Consider the following 17,018-nt stretch of genomic DNA (forward strand, 5'->3'; position numbering starts at 1 on the left):
GACCGGGGCACGAACCCGTGTCCCCTGCATCGGCAGGCGGACTCTCAACCACTGCGCCACCAGGGAAGCCCCATTCTTTATTTTAAAGTCTATTTTATCTCATATGAGAATTGCTACTCCAGCTTTCTTTTGATTTCCATTTGCATGGAATATCTTTTTCATCCCTTCACTTTCAGTCTGTATGTGTCCCTAGGTCTGAAGTGGGTCTCCTGCAGACAGCATATATATGGGTCTTGTTTTTGTATCCATTCAGCAGCCTGTGTCTTTTGGTTGGAGGATTTAATCCATTGGTGTTTAAGGTAATTATCGATATGTATGTTCCTATGACCATTTTCTTAATTGTTTTGGGTTTGTTTTTGTAGGTCCTTTTCTTCTCTTGTGTTTCCCACTTAGAGAAGTTCCTTTAGCATTTGTTGTAGAGCTGGTTTGGTGGTGCTGAATTCTCTTAGCTTTTGCTTGTCTGTAAAGCTTTTGATATCTCCATCAAATCCGAATGAAATCCTTGCCGGGTAGAGTGATCTTGGTTGTAGGTTCTTCCCTTTCATCACTTTAAATATGTCATGCCACTCCCTTCTGGCTTGTAGAGTTTCTGCTGAGAAATCAGATGTTAACCTTATGGGAGTTCCCTTTTATGTTATTTGTCATTTTTCCATTGCTGCTTTCAATAGTTTTTCCTTGTCTTTAATTTTTGCCAGTTTGATTACTATGTGTCTCCGCGTGTTTCTCCTTGCGTTTATCCTGTATGGGACTCTGTGTGCTTCCTGGACTTGGGTGGCTCTTTCCTTTCCCATGTTAGGGAAGTTTTTGACTATAATCTCTTCACATATTTTCCTTTCACTCACTCTTCTCCTTCTGGGACCTCTATAATGCGAATGTTGTTGCGTTTAATGTTGTCCCAGAGGTCTCTTAGGCTGTCTTCATTTCTTTTCTTTCTTTTTTCTTTATTCTGTTCCGCAGCAGTGAATTCCACCATTCTGTCTTCCAGGTCACTTATCCGTTCTTCTGCCTCAGTTATTCTGCTATTGATTCCTCCTAGTGTATTTTTCATTTCAGTTATTGTATTGTTCATTTCTGTTTGTTCTTTAATTCTAGGTCTTTGTTAAACATTTCTTGCATCGTCTCGATCTTTGCCTCCATTCTTTTTCTGAGGTCCTGTATCATTTTCACTATCATTATTCTGAATTCTTTTTCTGGAAGGTTGCCTGTCTCCTCTTCATTTAGTTGTTTTTGTAGGATTTTTTCTTTTTCCTTCATCTGGTACGTAGCCTTCTGCCTTTTCATGTCTATCTTTCTGTGAATGTGGTTTTTGTTGCACAGGCTGCAGGATTGTAGTTCCTGCTTCTGCTGTCTGCCCTCTGGTGGATGAGGCTATCTAAGAGACTTATGCATGTCTCCTGATGGGAGGGAATGGTGGTGGGTAGAGCTGGCTGTTGCTCTGGTGGGCAGAGCTCAGTAAAACTTTAATCGTTTGTCTGCTGATGGGTGGGGCTGGATTCCCTCCCTGTTGGTTGTTTGGCCTGAGGCTACCCAACACTGGAGCCTACCCAGGCTCTTTGGTGGGGCTAATGGCAGACTCTGAGAGGGCTCATGTCAAGGAGTACTTCCAGAACTTCTGCTGCCAATGTCCTTGTCCTCACGGTGAGACACAGTCACCCCCTGCCTCTGCAGGAGACCCTCCAACACTAGCAGGTAGGTCTGGTTCAGTCTCCTGTGGGGTCACTGCTTCTTCCCCTGGGTCCTGATGTGCACACTGCTTTGTGTGTGCCGTCCAGGAGTGGAGTCTCTGTTTCTCCCAGTCTTGTTGAAGTCCTGAAATCAAATCCCTCTAGCCTTCAAAGTCTGATTCTCTGGGAATTCCTCCTCTCGTTGCCGGACGCCCAGGTTGGGAAGCCTGACATGGGGCTCAGAACCTTCACTCCAGTGGGTGGACTTCTTTCTGTGGTATAATTGTTCTCCAGTTTGCGAGTCAGCCACCCAGCACTTACGGGATTTGATTGTATTGTGATTGCGTCCTTCCTACCGTCTCATTGTGGCCTCTCCTTTGTCTTTGGATGTGGGGTGTCTTTTTTGGTGAGTTCCATTGTCTTCCTCTTGATGATTGTTCAGCAGCTGGTTGTGATTCTGGTGCTGTTGCAAGAGGGAGTGAGAGCACGTCCTTCTACTCTGCCATCTAGAACCAAACATCCCTCCCCTTGCTTTTGGTGTCCCTGCCCAAAGCCTCAGGATCTACTACTAGCAGCTTAGAGATGAGATAACAGCAGAAGGGGAGGTATATTTCTCACATCTTAAAATGAGAAGTTTGAAGCGTTTCCCACAGAATATTGTTTTGTGTGACAGTTGACATACTACTGAAATGCCATAAACACAGTTAATTCGTAAGATGGGAACTACTCCTGTTGTTTGTAGACCATACATTCTCAACAGGGGTTTGAAATTTGGGTTTGGGGGAGTTTTAAAATCTTAGATAGTAAAAAAAATTTTTTAAATCTTAGATAGTACAATAGTGTGTCATCTTCCAAAAATCAGCAGATGTGTAATATATGTGTAATTTTAAAATTTCATGGGGGAGGGTGATTAGGGAAAAAAATGTCTAAAAGGGCTCCTTAGGTGGGGTGATAAGGTCTATATTGCTGTGGACGAATGAAATGCAAAAAGAGAAGGCTACTCATATATGGCTTATTAAATCTGTATCTCCTGACCCTTAAAATGTGTGTGCCTTTTTTTAATAATAAAAAGAAGAAATATACTGTTTGTGTTCCTTACATAGTTAATGATAGGTCATTTTGGCTATTCTCTACTTTAGGGAAGCATGGAAAGCACTTGGTGATTCAAGCCCCAGCCGAGCAATGCAGGAGTATATTGCTGTAGTTAAAAAATTAGATCCAAGTTGGAATCCTCAGGTAAGACCGAATGATTGTAAATAATATTTTCCAATAACATATTATCTTTCTCTCAAATAAATGTTTAAAACTAAGCTTTATTCTTTTTCTGAGGTCCTGTATCATTTTCACTATCATTATTCTGAATTCTTTTTCTGGAAGGTTGCCTGTCTCCTCTTCATTTAGTTGTTTTTGTAGGATTTTTTCTTTTTCCTTCATCTGGTACGTAGCCTTCTGCCTTTTCATGTCTATCTTTCTGTGAATGTGGTTTTTGTTGCACAGGCTGCAGGATTGTAGTTCCTGCTTCTGCTGTCTGCCCTCTGGTGGATGAGGCTATCTAAGAGACTTATGCATGTCTCCTGATGGGAGGGAATGGTGGTGGGTAGAGCTGGCTGTTGCTCTGGTGGGCAGAGCTCAGTAAAACTTTAATCGTTTGTCTGCTGATGGGTGGGGCTGGATTCCCTCCCTGTTGGTTGTTTGGCCTGAGGCTACCCAACACTGGAGCCTACCCAGGCTCTTTGGTGGGGCTAATGGCAGACTCTGAGAGGGCTCATGTCAAGGAGTACTTCCAGAACTTCTGCTGCCAATGTCCTTGTCCTCACGGTGAGACACAGTCACCCCCTGCCTCTGCAGGAGACCCTCCAACACTAGCAGGTAGGTCTGGTTCAGTCTCCTGTGGGGTCACTGCTTCTTCCCCTGGGTCCTGATGTGCACACTAGTTTGTGTGTGCCGTCCAAGAGTGGAGTCTCTGTTTCCCCCAGTCCTGTTGAAGTCCTGAAATCAAATCCCTCTAGCCCTCAAAGTCTGATTCTCTGGGAATTCCTCCTCCCGTTGCCGGACGCCCAGGTTGGGAAGCCTGACATGGGGCTCAGAACCTTCACTCCAGTGGGTGGACTTCTTTCTGTGGTATAATTGTTCTCCAGTTTGCGAGTCAGCCACCCAGCACTTACGGGATTTGATTGTATTGTGATTGCGTCCTTCCTACCGTCTCATTGTGGCCTCTCCTTTGTCTTTGGATGTGGGGTGTCTTTTTTGGTGAGTTCCATTGTCTTCCTCTTGATGATTGTTCAGCAGCTGGTTGTGATTCTGGTGCTGTTGCAAGAGGGAGTGAGAGCACGTCCTTCTACTCTGCCATCTAGAACCAAACATCCCTCCCCTTGCTTTTGGTGTCCCTGCCCAAAGCCTCAGGATCTACTACTAGCAGCTTAGAGATGAGATAACAGCAGAAGGGGAGGTATATTTCTCACATCTTAAAATGAGAAGTTTGAAGCGTTTCCCACAGAATATTGTTTTGTGTGACAGTTGACATACTACTGAAATGCCATAAACACAGTTAATTCGTAAGATGGGAACTACTCCTGTTGTTTGTAGACCATACATTCTCAACAGGGGTTTGAAATTTGGGTTTGGGGGAGTTTTAAAATCTTAGATAGTAAAAAAAATTTTTTAAATCTTAGATAGTACAATAGTGTGTCATCTTCCAAAAATCAGCAGATGTGTAATATATGTGTAATTTTAAAATTTCATGGGGGAGGGTGATTAGGGAAAAAAATGTCTAAAAGGGCTCCTTAGGTGGGGTGATAAGGTCTATATTGCTGTGGACCAATGAAATGCAAAAAGAGAAGGCTACTCATATATGGCTTATTAAATCTGTATCTCCTGACCCTTAAAATGTGTGTGCCTTTTTTTAATAATAAAAAGAAGAAATATACTGTTTGTGTTCCTTACATAGTTAATGATAGGTCATTTTGGCTATTCTCTACTTTAGGGAAGCATGGAAAGCACTTGGTGATTCAAGCCCCAGCCGAGCAATGCAGGAGTATATTGCTGTAGTTAAAAAATTAGATCCAAGTTGGAATCCTCAGGTAAGACCGAATGATTGTAAATAATATTTTCCAATAACATATTATCTTTCTCTCAAATAAATGTTTAAAACTAAGTTTTAGGCTTAAATAACATCCTTAAAGTTTTATTTTCTCAAATCAAAAGATTATAAAGTTATTGCAGTATTTATCTAAAAATATTATTGCTTATATGTTAACATAATCAGCTACTGATACTGAGAACTTCTCTGAATTGTAGAGCATTTTTAAAAGCATAATTGTAATTTTAGTCATGTAAAAACTCAATTCATTTCAGAATTTGAAAGAGTTTAACTTGAGATCATATTATCTTGAGAAATGGAAGGTTTTTTTTTTAATGAGCACTTTCTATGAAAGTACAAAATGCTTGTTGATAGGGATAAAATATGAATGACATGCTTTCTGCCTTTATGTAAAGTACCTTATAGAATATAAAACATATCAAAAATAGAGTAATAGTATAAAACAATAATAATGCGAATGCTAGGGTATCCAGTGGAAGAACAGATTACTTTGGACGTTGGCGGCAGTTATTACATTGTTACATATTTATTACCAGTATGAAGGAATTTTGTTCCACCAGTGATGGAATCTTAAAATGTCAGAGTTGTAAGGAATCTTAAAGATTTATATGTTATGACATATAAAAGTGTATCTTAATTATGAGTACAAAGGGGGAGAGATAACCAAGTTAGGTTAGCTCTAATGATACAACTGCCTTTTGGAAATCATTGAAACATTTCCTGATGTTTTTGATGTGCATGAGTATTCATTCTCAGAAACATTCCTTTTTATTAATATCTTTTATAAAATGTCAAGTTTGCATACAGATATATACCATAAAGGTCGTAAGGACTTAAACTCTGAAATTCAGTGGTAAAAACAGGTGCATCTCTGAGCTGAACTCAACCTGAACACAAATGGCATGATATTTATTTATTTATTTATTAACATCTGTATTGGAGTATAATTGCTTTACAATGGTGTGTTAGTTTCTGCTGTATAACAAAGTGAATCAGCTATACATACACATACATCCCCATGTTCCCTCTTTCTTGCGTCCCCCTGCCACCTTCCCTATCCCACCTCTCTAGGTGGTCACAAAGCACCGAGCTGATCTCTCTGTGGCACGATATTTAAAAAAAACAAAAGCAAGACTTGAAATTGCATGCCTTTAAGTGAGTCCTTACTCTTCAGGTCCAACCGCTGTGGTCTCAGTTCTTCCCTATTGACTTATACTTGACTGTTTCTGATGCCTGGCTTATGTACGTGTTTGCGTTGATAACTTCTGATAAATGACAGAGTTTATGATTTCTTACCTTCAATACTTTAATTACTAAGTAAAATTACGTTAACTATGACTCTTACAAATGCACAGTCCATGTAGTTAGGTAGTTCTTCCTTAGGGAAACCCAAACAGGCATTAAGGATGTTTTTAAAAATATCTGAATCTTACCTATTGAACTTATAAAACTTGAGTAGACTAAGCAGAACCAAAGATACTTTCTTTTTTTTTTCTTTTCTTTCCTTTTTTTCAACATCTTCATTGGACAAAGATACTTTCAAGTAAAATGATTCTTTAATACATTGTTCTAAAAATATGTTAACATCATAATCTAGTTGTAAACAGGAATTTTAACGTTTCATTTACGTTTTAATTTTTAGTTAAAACATTCTGAGCTGGTCCCTTTGACTCATAGCTTTTTTCCGCCTTGTTTTTGATTGGTATGGGGCAGATCATAATCTCAATCTCAAGAGATTTGATATTTGGTTCATTATCTTTTAGGTTAAAAGAACCATTTTCTTTTGATATTTGTTTCTAAAAATGATGAAATAATGACGACTCTCATGCTGAGTGTGTTAAGTTCTTTTCAGGTATTGCCCTTTGAAATCTTCATAAGAATTTTAAGAATTAGGAACTATTATTGTCTGTATTTTAAAAAAGAGAAAATTCAGGCACAGAGAGGCTTAGTAACTTTTCTAAGATTAGCCAGCTAGTGAATGGTGTTGCCAGGATTTGGACCTATGCTTATATGAGTCCAGATCCCCACCCCTAATCACTCTGCTATCTGTTCTATAGCTGACATTATGTGTATTAAAAAAAGCATGTAAACTTAAGTGTATGGAAAATTCAAGTAAAGATATTTATTTATTTTAAATTTATTATTTTAAAATTTTATTGTATTTTTGGCTGTGTTGGGTCTTTGCTGCTGAACGCGGGCTTTCTCTAGTTGTGGCGAGCAGGGCTACTCTTTGTTGCTGTGTGTGGGCTTCTCATTGCAGTGGCTTCTCTTGTTGAGGAACATGGTCTCTAGGTGTGCGGGCTTCAGCAGTTGTGGTGTGTGGGCTCAGTAGTTGTGTCTCACGGGCTCTAGAGCACAGGCTCAGTAGTTGTGGCACATGCGCATGGTTGCTCTATGGCATGTGGGATCTTCCTGGACCAGGGCTCGAACCCGTGTCCCCTACATTGACAGATGACTCTTAACCACTCCGCCATCAGGGAAGCCCAAGATAGTTACTTTTTTTTTTTTGTGGTACGCGGGCCTCTCACTGCTGCGGCCTCTCCTGCCGCGGAGCACAGGCTCCGGATGCGCAGGCCCAGCGGCCACAGCTCACAGGCCCAGCCGCTCCACAGCATGCGGGATCCTCCCGGACCGGGGCACGAACCCGCATCCCCTGCATCGGCAGGTGGACTACCAACCACTGCGCCACCAGGAAAGCCCCCAAGATAGTTACTTTTTAAATCAAAGCTACATGGTACCTTCAAGTATAAAATGAATAGTGCTTTAAAATGTAACCCTTTGCCTGTTTTCTGTTTTGTTTCGTCTTTCTCAGGAATGTACTGTTGAATGTCTAATATAATCAAGGCAATTCTTTTGCTTTTACTTACATAGTTTTTTGGGAGGGAGGCAGAGAGGGTGAGTTTTTTTTGTTTGTTTTTTTTTTTTTTTTTTTTTTTTTTTTTTAATTTTTGGCTGCATTGGGTCTCTGCTGGAGCACACGGGCTTTCTCTAGCTGCGGCGAGCGGGGGCTGTTTGTTGCGGTGTGCAGGTTTCTCATTGCAGTGGTTTCTCTTGCTGCACAGCAGGGGCTTCAATAGTTGTGGCTCGCGGGCTCTAGAGTGCAGGCTCAGTAGTTGTGGCGCACGGGCTTAGTTGCTCCGTGGCATGCGGGATCCTCCCGGACCAGGGCTTGAACCCGTGTCCCCAGCACTGGCAGGCAGATTCTTAACCACTGCGCCACTAGGGAAGTCCCAAGGGTGAGTTTTTAATTTTGGTATAATTTTTATTTCTTTTTTTTTTTTTTTTGCGGTACGCAGGCCTCTCACTGTTGTGGCCTCTCCTGTTGCGGAGCACAGGCTCCGGACGTGCAGGCTCAGCGGCCATGGCTCACGGGCCCAGCTGCTCTGTGGCATGTGGGATCTTCCCGGACCGGGGCACAAACCCATGTTGCCTGCATTGGCAGGCGGACTCTCAACCACTGTGCCACCAGGGAAGCCCTATTTCTATTATTTCTGACAAATAAAAATTATATATATTTAAGGTATACAATGTGATGTTTTGGTGTTTGGTATATATCTTGTGAAATGATTATCACAGTAAAACTAATTAATATATCCCTCACCTCCCATATTTATCATGGTTTTATGTGTGTGTGTGACGTGTAAAGTTTCAAGAATAGTACAAGACGCTTCTGGATGGCCTTTGTCTAGTTACACCAGTATTTTTTTTACATTTGTTTTAGCATTCTTTCTCTATTTACTCATAAATACATACATACTACATATAAATAAATTTTTTTGGAATTATTTTATTATCACTTTTGAACTAAAAGTTACAGACATCATGTCCCTTTACTACTTAATACTTCAATATGTTACTATACTGCAATTATCAAAATTGGTAAATTTTTTTTTTTTTGGTGTCATGAATTCTTTTGAAATTCTTTTTTTTTCAGAACCCTGGGCTCAAGAGTTCCTATAGGGCATGCATGTGTGTGTGTAGATATGTGTGTGTATACATATTTCTTTTAATATAAAAATTGTATATTTAAGGTATATAATATGATGATTTGATGTATATATACATAGTGAAATGATTAGTCAAGCTAACTAATATAACATCTCCTCTCATAGTCACCTTTTCTCTATGTGTGTGTGATGAAAACACCTGAGGTTTACTCTCTTAACATATTTGCAGTATTCAATACAGTGTTATTAACTGTAGTCATCATGCCTGTACATTAGATCCCTAGACTTATTCATCCTACATAACTGAAGCTTTGTACCCTTTGACCAATATCTTGCTATTTCCCCTAGCCATTGGTAAACAACATTCTATTCTCTGCTTCTATGAATTTCACTTTTTAATTTTTTTAGATTCTATATATGAGATCATATAATACTCGTCTTTCTCTCTCTGGCTTATTTCACTTAGCATGATGTCCTCCAGGTTCATCCACGTTGTCATAAGTGGTAAGATTTCCTTCGTTCTCATGGCTGAATAATGTTCTGATGTGTGTGTGTGTATACACACACACACTATATCTTGTTTATGCATTCCTCCATACATGGACACTTAGGTTGCTTCCATATATTGGCTATTGTGAATAATGCTAAAAACATGAGAGGGCAAGATATCTCTTTGAGATCCTGATTTCACTTCCTTTAGATGTATACCCAGAGGTGAGATTGCTGGATCATACGGGAGTTCTATTTTTAATTTTTTGAAGAACCTCCATACTGTTTCTCATAATGGCTCTAGCAGTTTACATTCCTACCAATAATATACGATTCTCTTTTCTCAAAATCAGGAATTTTAACATTGATTCAATATTACTGTCAAATCCATAATTCATATTCAAGTTTATCATTTATCTAAAATATGTCTTTCATAGTTACTTTAAAAAATTCTGATCCATCATCCAGTCCAGGATCATGCATTGCATCTAGTTGTCATGTCTCTTTAGTCTCCTTTAATCTGGAATGGTTTTTCAGCCTTTCTTTTTCTCTCTTGACTGTGATATTTTTGAAGAGTATAGGCCAGTTATTTTGTAGAGTGCCCTTCAGTTTGTTTGTCTGTTTTCTCATGAGTAGATTTAGATCATATGTTTTTAAGAGGAATACCACAGAATTCTTCTCAGTGCATTATACCAGGACATACATGATGTCTGTTTGCCCCCAAATTGGTTGTTAACATTGATCGCTTGCTTAAGGTGGTGTCTGCCAGGTTCTCTACTGTAACTTTCCTTTTTCCCCCTTTGTAATTAATGAGTAATTTGTGGGGAGATACTTTGAGACTATGTAAATATCCTTTTCCTAATCAGATTTCACTGACTAGTTTTAACATCCATTAATGATTTTCTAACTCTATCATTTCTTCTACATTTATTATTTGGCATTCCACTGTAAGGGTGGGCTTTCTCTTCTCCCCTATTTATTTATTCATTTTCAAGAACTGTGAAAGGTGTAGGATTGTACCCTACTTGCAAGCTAATAAGTTAGCCTGTTACTGTTTCTTAGGTGCTGGCCGAGGCTCCTGGGTCTGAGCCAAAGGGCTTTATTATTCACGGCATGGCAAACTGCATGAGCTTCATTTGATTTGCATCGGTTTCTGCTGACCCCTAAGTCCCACTTAGGGGTATGATGGAGGTGGGCCTAGATGGATTCCTGCATATGCAGTGGGTTGTGCTATAGGGAAGGAGCACTGAGCTTTGGGGATTCACCACTTTTATAGCAGGTAGAAGCAAGCCTGCTATTTGTCAGGGGTTGGGAAGACATGACGTCATCCCTGAAGGTGGCTTACTGTACGTACAACCCTGAGAAAAGGCCTAGATAAAGAATGGTCAGAGGGCTTCCTTGGTGGTGCAGTGGTTAAGAATCCGCCTGCCAATGCAGGGGACACGGGTTAGAGCCCTGGTCTGGGAAGATCCCACATGCCGTGGAGCGACTAAGCCTGTGTGCCACAACTACTGAGCCTGTGCTCTAGAGCCTGCAAACCACAACTACTGAGCCCACGAGCCACAACTACTGAAGTCTGCACACCTAGAGCCTGTTGCTCCACAACAAGAGAAGCCACCCCAATGAGAAGCCTGCGCACCGCAATGACGAGTAGCCCCCGCTCGCTGCAACTAGAGAAAGCCCGTGCACAGCAACGAAGACCCAACACAGCCAAAACTAAATAAAATAAAATAAAATAACTAAAAAAATAATAAAGCTTAAAAAAAAAAGAGTGGTTAGAGCCTGGCATACTGAACATGAATGTATAGGGATGCTCAGGGCCCATGGTTGATTGCCTCACCCAATATATAACAGTATATACTCATAGATTTCTATTTTATTCAATGGGTAATAGTCAGTTACCATCATTATTTGGCCACTGAGAACTCATTCAAGATGGCTCCCCTGTCCTTTTGATATGTCTCCATCATTCTTTGAGCACTTTCTTACTTTCTGGCACAAGATGTTTCAGGCTGTATTAGTCCCCTAAGGTTGCCATAACAAAGTACCACAAACTAGTACTTTGTAGTTTAAAACAAGAGAAATTTATTCTCTTGTAGTACTGGAGACCAGAAGTCTGAAAATAAGGTGTTAGCAGAGCCATGCTGTCTTTGGAAGCTTCAGGGAGGAATCCGTCCTTGCCTTGGCCAGCTTCTGATGGCCTCAGATAGTCCTTAGTTTGTGGCAGCATAACTCCAGTTGCAGTCTCTGTCTTCACATGGCCTTCTTCTCTGTCTCCAGATCTCCCTTACTTTCTTTTATATGGACAACCAGTCATTGGATTTAGGGCTCACCTTAAACCTCATCTTAACTTTTTCCCCTAGCTTTATTGAGACGTAACTGATATATAACATTGCGTAAGTTTAAGGTGTACAGTATGTTGATTTGACACATATGTATTGCAAAATGATTACCACCATAGCTAATACCTCCATCATGTCACATAATTACTATTTCTGTTTTGTGATGAGAATATTAAAGATCTACTCCTTTAGTAACTTTCAGGTATATAATACAATATTATTAACTATAATCACCATGCTGTACATTAGATCCCCAGAACTTATTCATCTTATAGCTTGAAGTTTGTACCTTTGACCAACATTTTCCCCATTTCTCCCCCACCCCCGAGGCCCCTGGTAAAAACCATTCTGCTCTGTTTCTATGAGTTTGGCTTTTATAGGTTCCACATGTAAGTGATGTTATGTAGTAGTTGTCTTTCTCTGACTTTTTTCACTTAGAATAATACCTTCAGGGCCCATTCATGTTGTTGCAAATGGTAGGATTTCCTTCTTTCTCATGGCTGAATAATATATATATTTCATACTTCCTTTATTCATCTGTTGATAGACACTTAGGTTGTTTCTATATCTTGGCTATTATAAATAATGCTGCAATGAACATGGGAGTAAAGATATTTCTTCAAGATCCAGTTTTCATTTCTTTTGGATATAAACACAGATGTGAAATTGCTGGATCATATGGTAGTTTTTGAGAAACCTCCATACTGTTTTCCGTAGTGGTTGTACCAGTTTACATTTCTTTCTTTCTTTTTTTAAAATTAATTATTTATTTTTGGCTGCATTGGGTCTTCGTTGCCACACATGGGCTTTCTCTAGTTGCGGCGAGCGGGGGCTACTCTTTGTTGGGGTGTGCAGGCTTCTCATTGCAGTGGCTTCTCTTGTTGCGGAGCACGGCCTCTAGGTGCGCAGGCCTCAGTAGTTGTGGCTCGCGGGCTCTAGAGCGCAGGCTCAGTAGTTGCTCTGTGGCATGTGGGATCTTCCCGGACCAGGGCTCAAACCCGTGTCCCCTGCATTGGCAGGCAGATTCTTAACCACTGCGACACCAGGGAAGTCCCCAATTTACATTTCTACTAGCATCGCACACGGGTTTTTTTTTCCACCTCCTCACCAACACTTGTTATCTCTTGTCTTTTTGATGATAGCCATTCTAACAGGTGTGATGTTTCACTGTGGTTTTGATTTGCATTTCCTTGATGGTTAGTGATGTCAAGCACCTTTTCATGTATTTGTTGGCTATTTGAATGTCTTCTTCAGAAAAATGTCTATTCATTTCTGCCCATTTTTAAATCAGATTTTTTTCTTTTTTTGCTGTTGAGTTATATGAGTCCTTTATATGTTTTGAATATTAATCCTTTATTACATATGTGATTTGCAAATATTTTCTCCCATTCAGTAGGTTATCTTTTCATTTTGTTGATGGTTTCCTTTGCTGTTTGAAAGTTTTTAGTTTGATGTAGTCCCATTTATTAATTTTTGCTTTTGTTGCTTTTGCTTTTCGTGTCAAATCCAAAAAATCATGCCAAGACCAGTGTCAAGGAGCTTTTCCCCTATGTTTTCTTCTAGGAGCTTTATGATTTTTTTTTTATGCTTATGTTTTGTTTTTTTTTTTTTTTGCTGTTCGCTGGCCTCTCACTGTTGTGGCCTCTCCCGTTGCGGAGCACAGGCTCCGGACACGCAGGCTCAGCGGCCATGGCTCATGGGCCCAGCCGCTCCGTGGCATGTGGGATCTTCCCGGACGAAGGCACGAACCCGTGTCCCCTGCATCGGCAGGCGGTCTCTCAACCACTGTGCCACCAGGGAAGCCCTATGCTTATGTTCTTAACCCATTTCAGGTTAATGTTTGTAGGTAGTATAAGATAAGGGTCCAATTTCATTCTTCTACATGTGCTTATCCAGTTTTCCCAACACCATTTATTGAAGAGACTACCCTTTCCATTGCGTATTCTGGGCTCCCTTGTCAAATATTAGTTGACTGTATACCTCATCTTGATGATACCTGCAAAGACCCGTTTCCAAATAAAGTCTCATTCTCAGATACCTGGGGTTAGGACTTGGACATGTCTTTGGGGGTGGCGGGGGGACAATTCAACTCACTACACAGGCTCATCTTATACTTTCCCTGTCCTTATCCTAGAATTGGTTGTTTCCCTTTGGTTCCTTTCAGTGGAGAATGATATTTAGAAACCAAAGTCTGGGTGTTGGTTATGTTCATTGCTACCGCTGTCATTACTTCTAGGCCCTCTCAGCAGACATACCTGAAAAATACATATGCTCAAATGCATGTATATATTAACATACACACACACATATATGTATGTGTACACACATACATATGTATGCATACAGATATGTACATACACAGATATATAGTCATTGTAGACACAGACGTGTGTATATACACAGACACACCTACATAACCCTCTCTAACATATGTATCCTATGTCTGTATTTTTATATTTATTTACTTACATATTAAAAACCACAAGTTCATATTGGTACCTCTGATTCCAACCCAACACTATAGAGTACATTGTAGTCGTCCCTCTTTCCATATTTGTAACTCCTTTCTACAACAACCCTGGCTGCTCATATTCTCATTATATTTACTCATTATATGACCTAGAATACACAGGAAGCAGTTTCAGAATTGCTCATCTATACTGCTGTGAAAGAAAAGCAAGTTTACTAGCTCAAGTTGACTATTTGTTTACAGGTTGTTTATGTTTTTTATTTTTTAAAGTAAAATTTATATAAGGTGAAATGCTCAAATTTTAAGTGTATAATTTGACGTTTTAACAAATATTCAAAGTACTTTTGTAAAAACTTTGATAAACTTGGAAAATAACTGCATCTCAGTCACCTTGTTTTTCCTGACCACTTCCTAATTGACTATGGTCATTTGGAAGATTAAGATTCTTTTTAATGTGAATGCCCTGTCCCATGAAGTAACTCTGTTCTGAAGTGGCTGCCTTGCTTCTAAATAGATAACATGGACACACAGATGTGTTTTTATAGCCTGATAAATATATTAGTTCTAGAAGAGGACATTTTCAAAATTAAAGAATTGTGTTTTTCTGTATTTCCTAGTTAATATTTGATGTATTTCCATAGCTCTTTCGAGAAGATTCTTATTCCAAGGTGCATAGTATGATGAATAGCATTTCTTTTGAGTCCTCTGTAAAGGCTTTTGAGTATGAATAGCAAGATGATTTACTATGAGTTTATTTGGTATCTGCTGGTCCTACACGTTAGGCCAAAAAAGGAAAAAAAGCATTTAATGACCTCTTTGTAGATCTTATTAAAAGACCAATATCATGTATTTTGCATATATAATTAAAGTTTATCTGTCATAGATTACTGTTTCATGTTGAACCAAATATAAAAGGAGGACTTTTGTCCTTTTTTTGGACATCTGTTAAAGTAGTATTGATATTAGTCATTCATTCATTCTACTCATTTCATTGTACACTTATTGTGTATAGGTTATAGTCCTAGGGGCTGGGGATGTATCAGTGAACAAAGGAGAACCGTCTCTGTTCTTAGGGAGTTTACAGTTTGGCAGGCATAAGTAATAAAATAAGTAAATATTATAATGTGTGAGAAGGTGATCAATGCTATGGAGAGAAAGCAGCGGAGAAGGATACATATATGGGAGGTGGGGTTACAATTTTTTTTTATTTTTAAAAATAAATTTACTTATTCATTTCTGGCTGTGTTGGGTCTTTGTTGTTGCATGCAGGCTTTCTCTAGTTGCGACGAGTGTGGGCTACTCTTCGTTGTGGTGCGCGGGCTTCTCGTTGCAGTGGCTTCTCTTGTAGCGGAGCATGGGCTCTAGGTGTGCAGGCTTCAGTAGTTGTGACACGCGGGCTCCGTAGTTGTGGCACACGGGCTTAGTTGCTCCGTGGCATGTGGGATCTTCCTGGGCCAGGGCTCAAACCCATGTCACCTGCCTTGGCAGGTGGATTCTTAACCGCTGTGCCACCAGGGAAGTCTGGGGGTTACAATTTTAAATGATATGGTCAAGGAAGGCTCACTGAAGAGGTGACATTGAGCATAGATATGAAGGAGTGAAAGAGTGAACCGTACAGGTACCTGGGGAAGAGCATTCTGTATGGAGGAAATGGCCAGTGCAAGTCCCTAAGGCAGGATCATGCCTGGTGTGCTCTAGAAACTTCTAGGAGGACTGAATAGGTATATGGGAATGGGGGCAGGGTAGAGAAATAGGAAATGAGGTAGGGTGGAGCACATGGGATAGTCTGTTATAAGGATTATGGCTTTTATTCTAATGAGAAGAGAAATACACTTTGATTGTAAACTTGTAAAAAGATATAGATATTCTGTATTGCCCAGTAAATAGTATTTTAATGAAGGTAATACAGGCATATGGAAATAGAAATTCAAACAGTGTGAAGGGGTATAAAATAAAACTTTATAAAGTTCTTTGTCCCATACATCATATACCATTCAGTCCTATTTCCTAGTAGACCTATCCACTTGTAACTGTTTCTGTAATTCTGCACTGCTACCTCCATAGCACTAACATCTAAGTTTTTTTCTTTTAAAAAAGTGTTCTTTGTAAATTGAACATTTATTTGTCTGACAGACAGGTGAAGGTTAATCAGGATAGTTCCTGCAGTTTCATTCCTCTTTGCCATGTACCTCCGTTTCTACTCACACGTAGTAAAGCCTCTTGTGACCACCAGAGGGAGCAAAGTTCATTATAAATGAGAATTTTGTTCTTAGGAATTTCTAGGGCTTTCTGTGTGTTTCAGTAGTATTGTTAAAACCTTGCTTCTCATTGGCCATTTACTCTTTTGCCTTTTTTAAAAACTCCTTAGATCTTTAAAATTTTTATATGTACTTGGGATCTTACTAGTGACTTTATTTTTCTTCACCTTACTGGTCTGATTACTCTTAGGTTAGCATCCACTGTATTATTTTTGTGTATTGTCCATAAAGATAAGTAGCGTAGATGGGAGAACTGACACTCTCTTTTGTTCGTAGTGGTTATATAGCTGTGTAGTAGCCTTTTGTAAATTTTGCTGCTATTCATCTGTGGTTTTTGCAGCATCATCTACTTATCTTTTACCTATAAATATTCATTGAATATTAGAATAGATAAATTCATACATACAGTATACTTACCTAAAAGGTAGTCATCATTTTTGAAATTTATATTTAATAGTTAGGCAGATATGTATATTTTGACCAGGAAGTTATCTTCTTTGATTTTTTTCCTTGTCATTCATATTTAATTTTTGTAGACTATCAGGTATTGGTATTGAAATGTTTCTTTTCTCTAGCTGCCTGATGCTGGAGGATAATTCTATAAGTTACCTTTTTTCATGTATGAAAACTCTTATCTCAGAACTTCATCTAACCTTTATATAGTACTACATTTAGTCTATAAGCATTTCAAAGCCTAGGACCATGTTGGATTCATCTTTGTATTTTTTTTTTTTTTTTTTTTTTATTT

At 39.4% G+C, this 17,018-nt stretch overlaps 1 protein-coding gene across 1 annotated transcript in view; it reads left to right on the forward strand.

Moving 5' to 3' along the window:
- ACBD6 (acyl-CoA binding domain containing 6) overlaps positions 1-17,018 on the forward strand; it is a 223,215-nt gene that overhangs the window by 10,340 nt on the left and 195,857 nt on the right. The window contains exon 3 of the mRNA XM_024758827.1: positions 2,804-2,900. Coding sequence (XP_024614595.1) covers positions 2,804-2,900 — 97 coding nt within the window. The remainder of the gene's footprint in view (positions 1-2,803; positions 2,901-17,018) is intronic.

The sequence above is a fragment of the Neophocaena asiaeorientalis genome, unplaced genomic scaffold (genome assembly GCF_003031525.2).
Source record: "Neophocaena asiaeorientalis asiaeorientalis breed wild unplaced genomic scaffold, Neophocaena_asiaeorientalis_V1.1 scaffold182, whole genome shotgun sequence".
Classification (NCBI taxonomy): domain Eukaryota; kingdom Metazoa; phylum Chordata; class Mammalia; order Artiodactyla; family Phocoenidae; genus Neophocaena; species Neophocaena asiaeorientalis.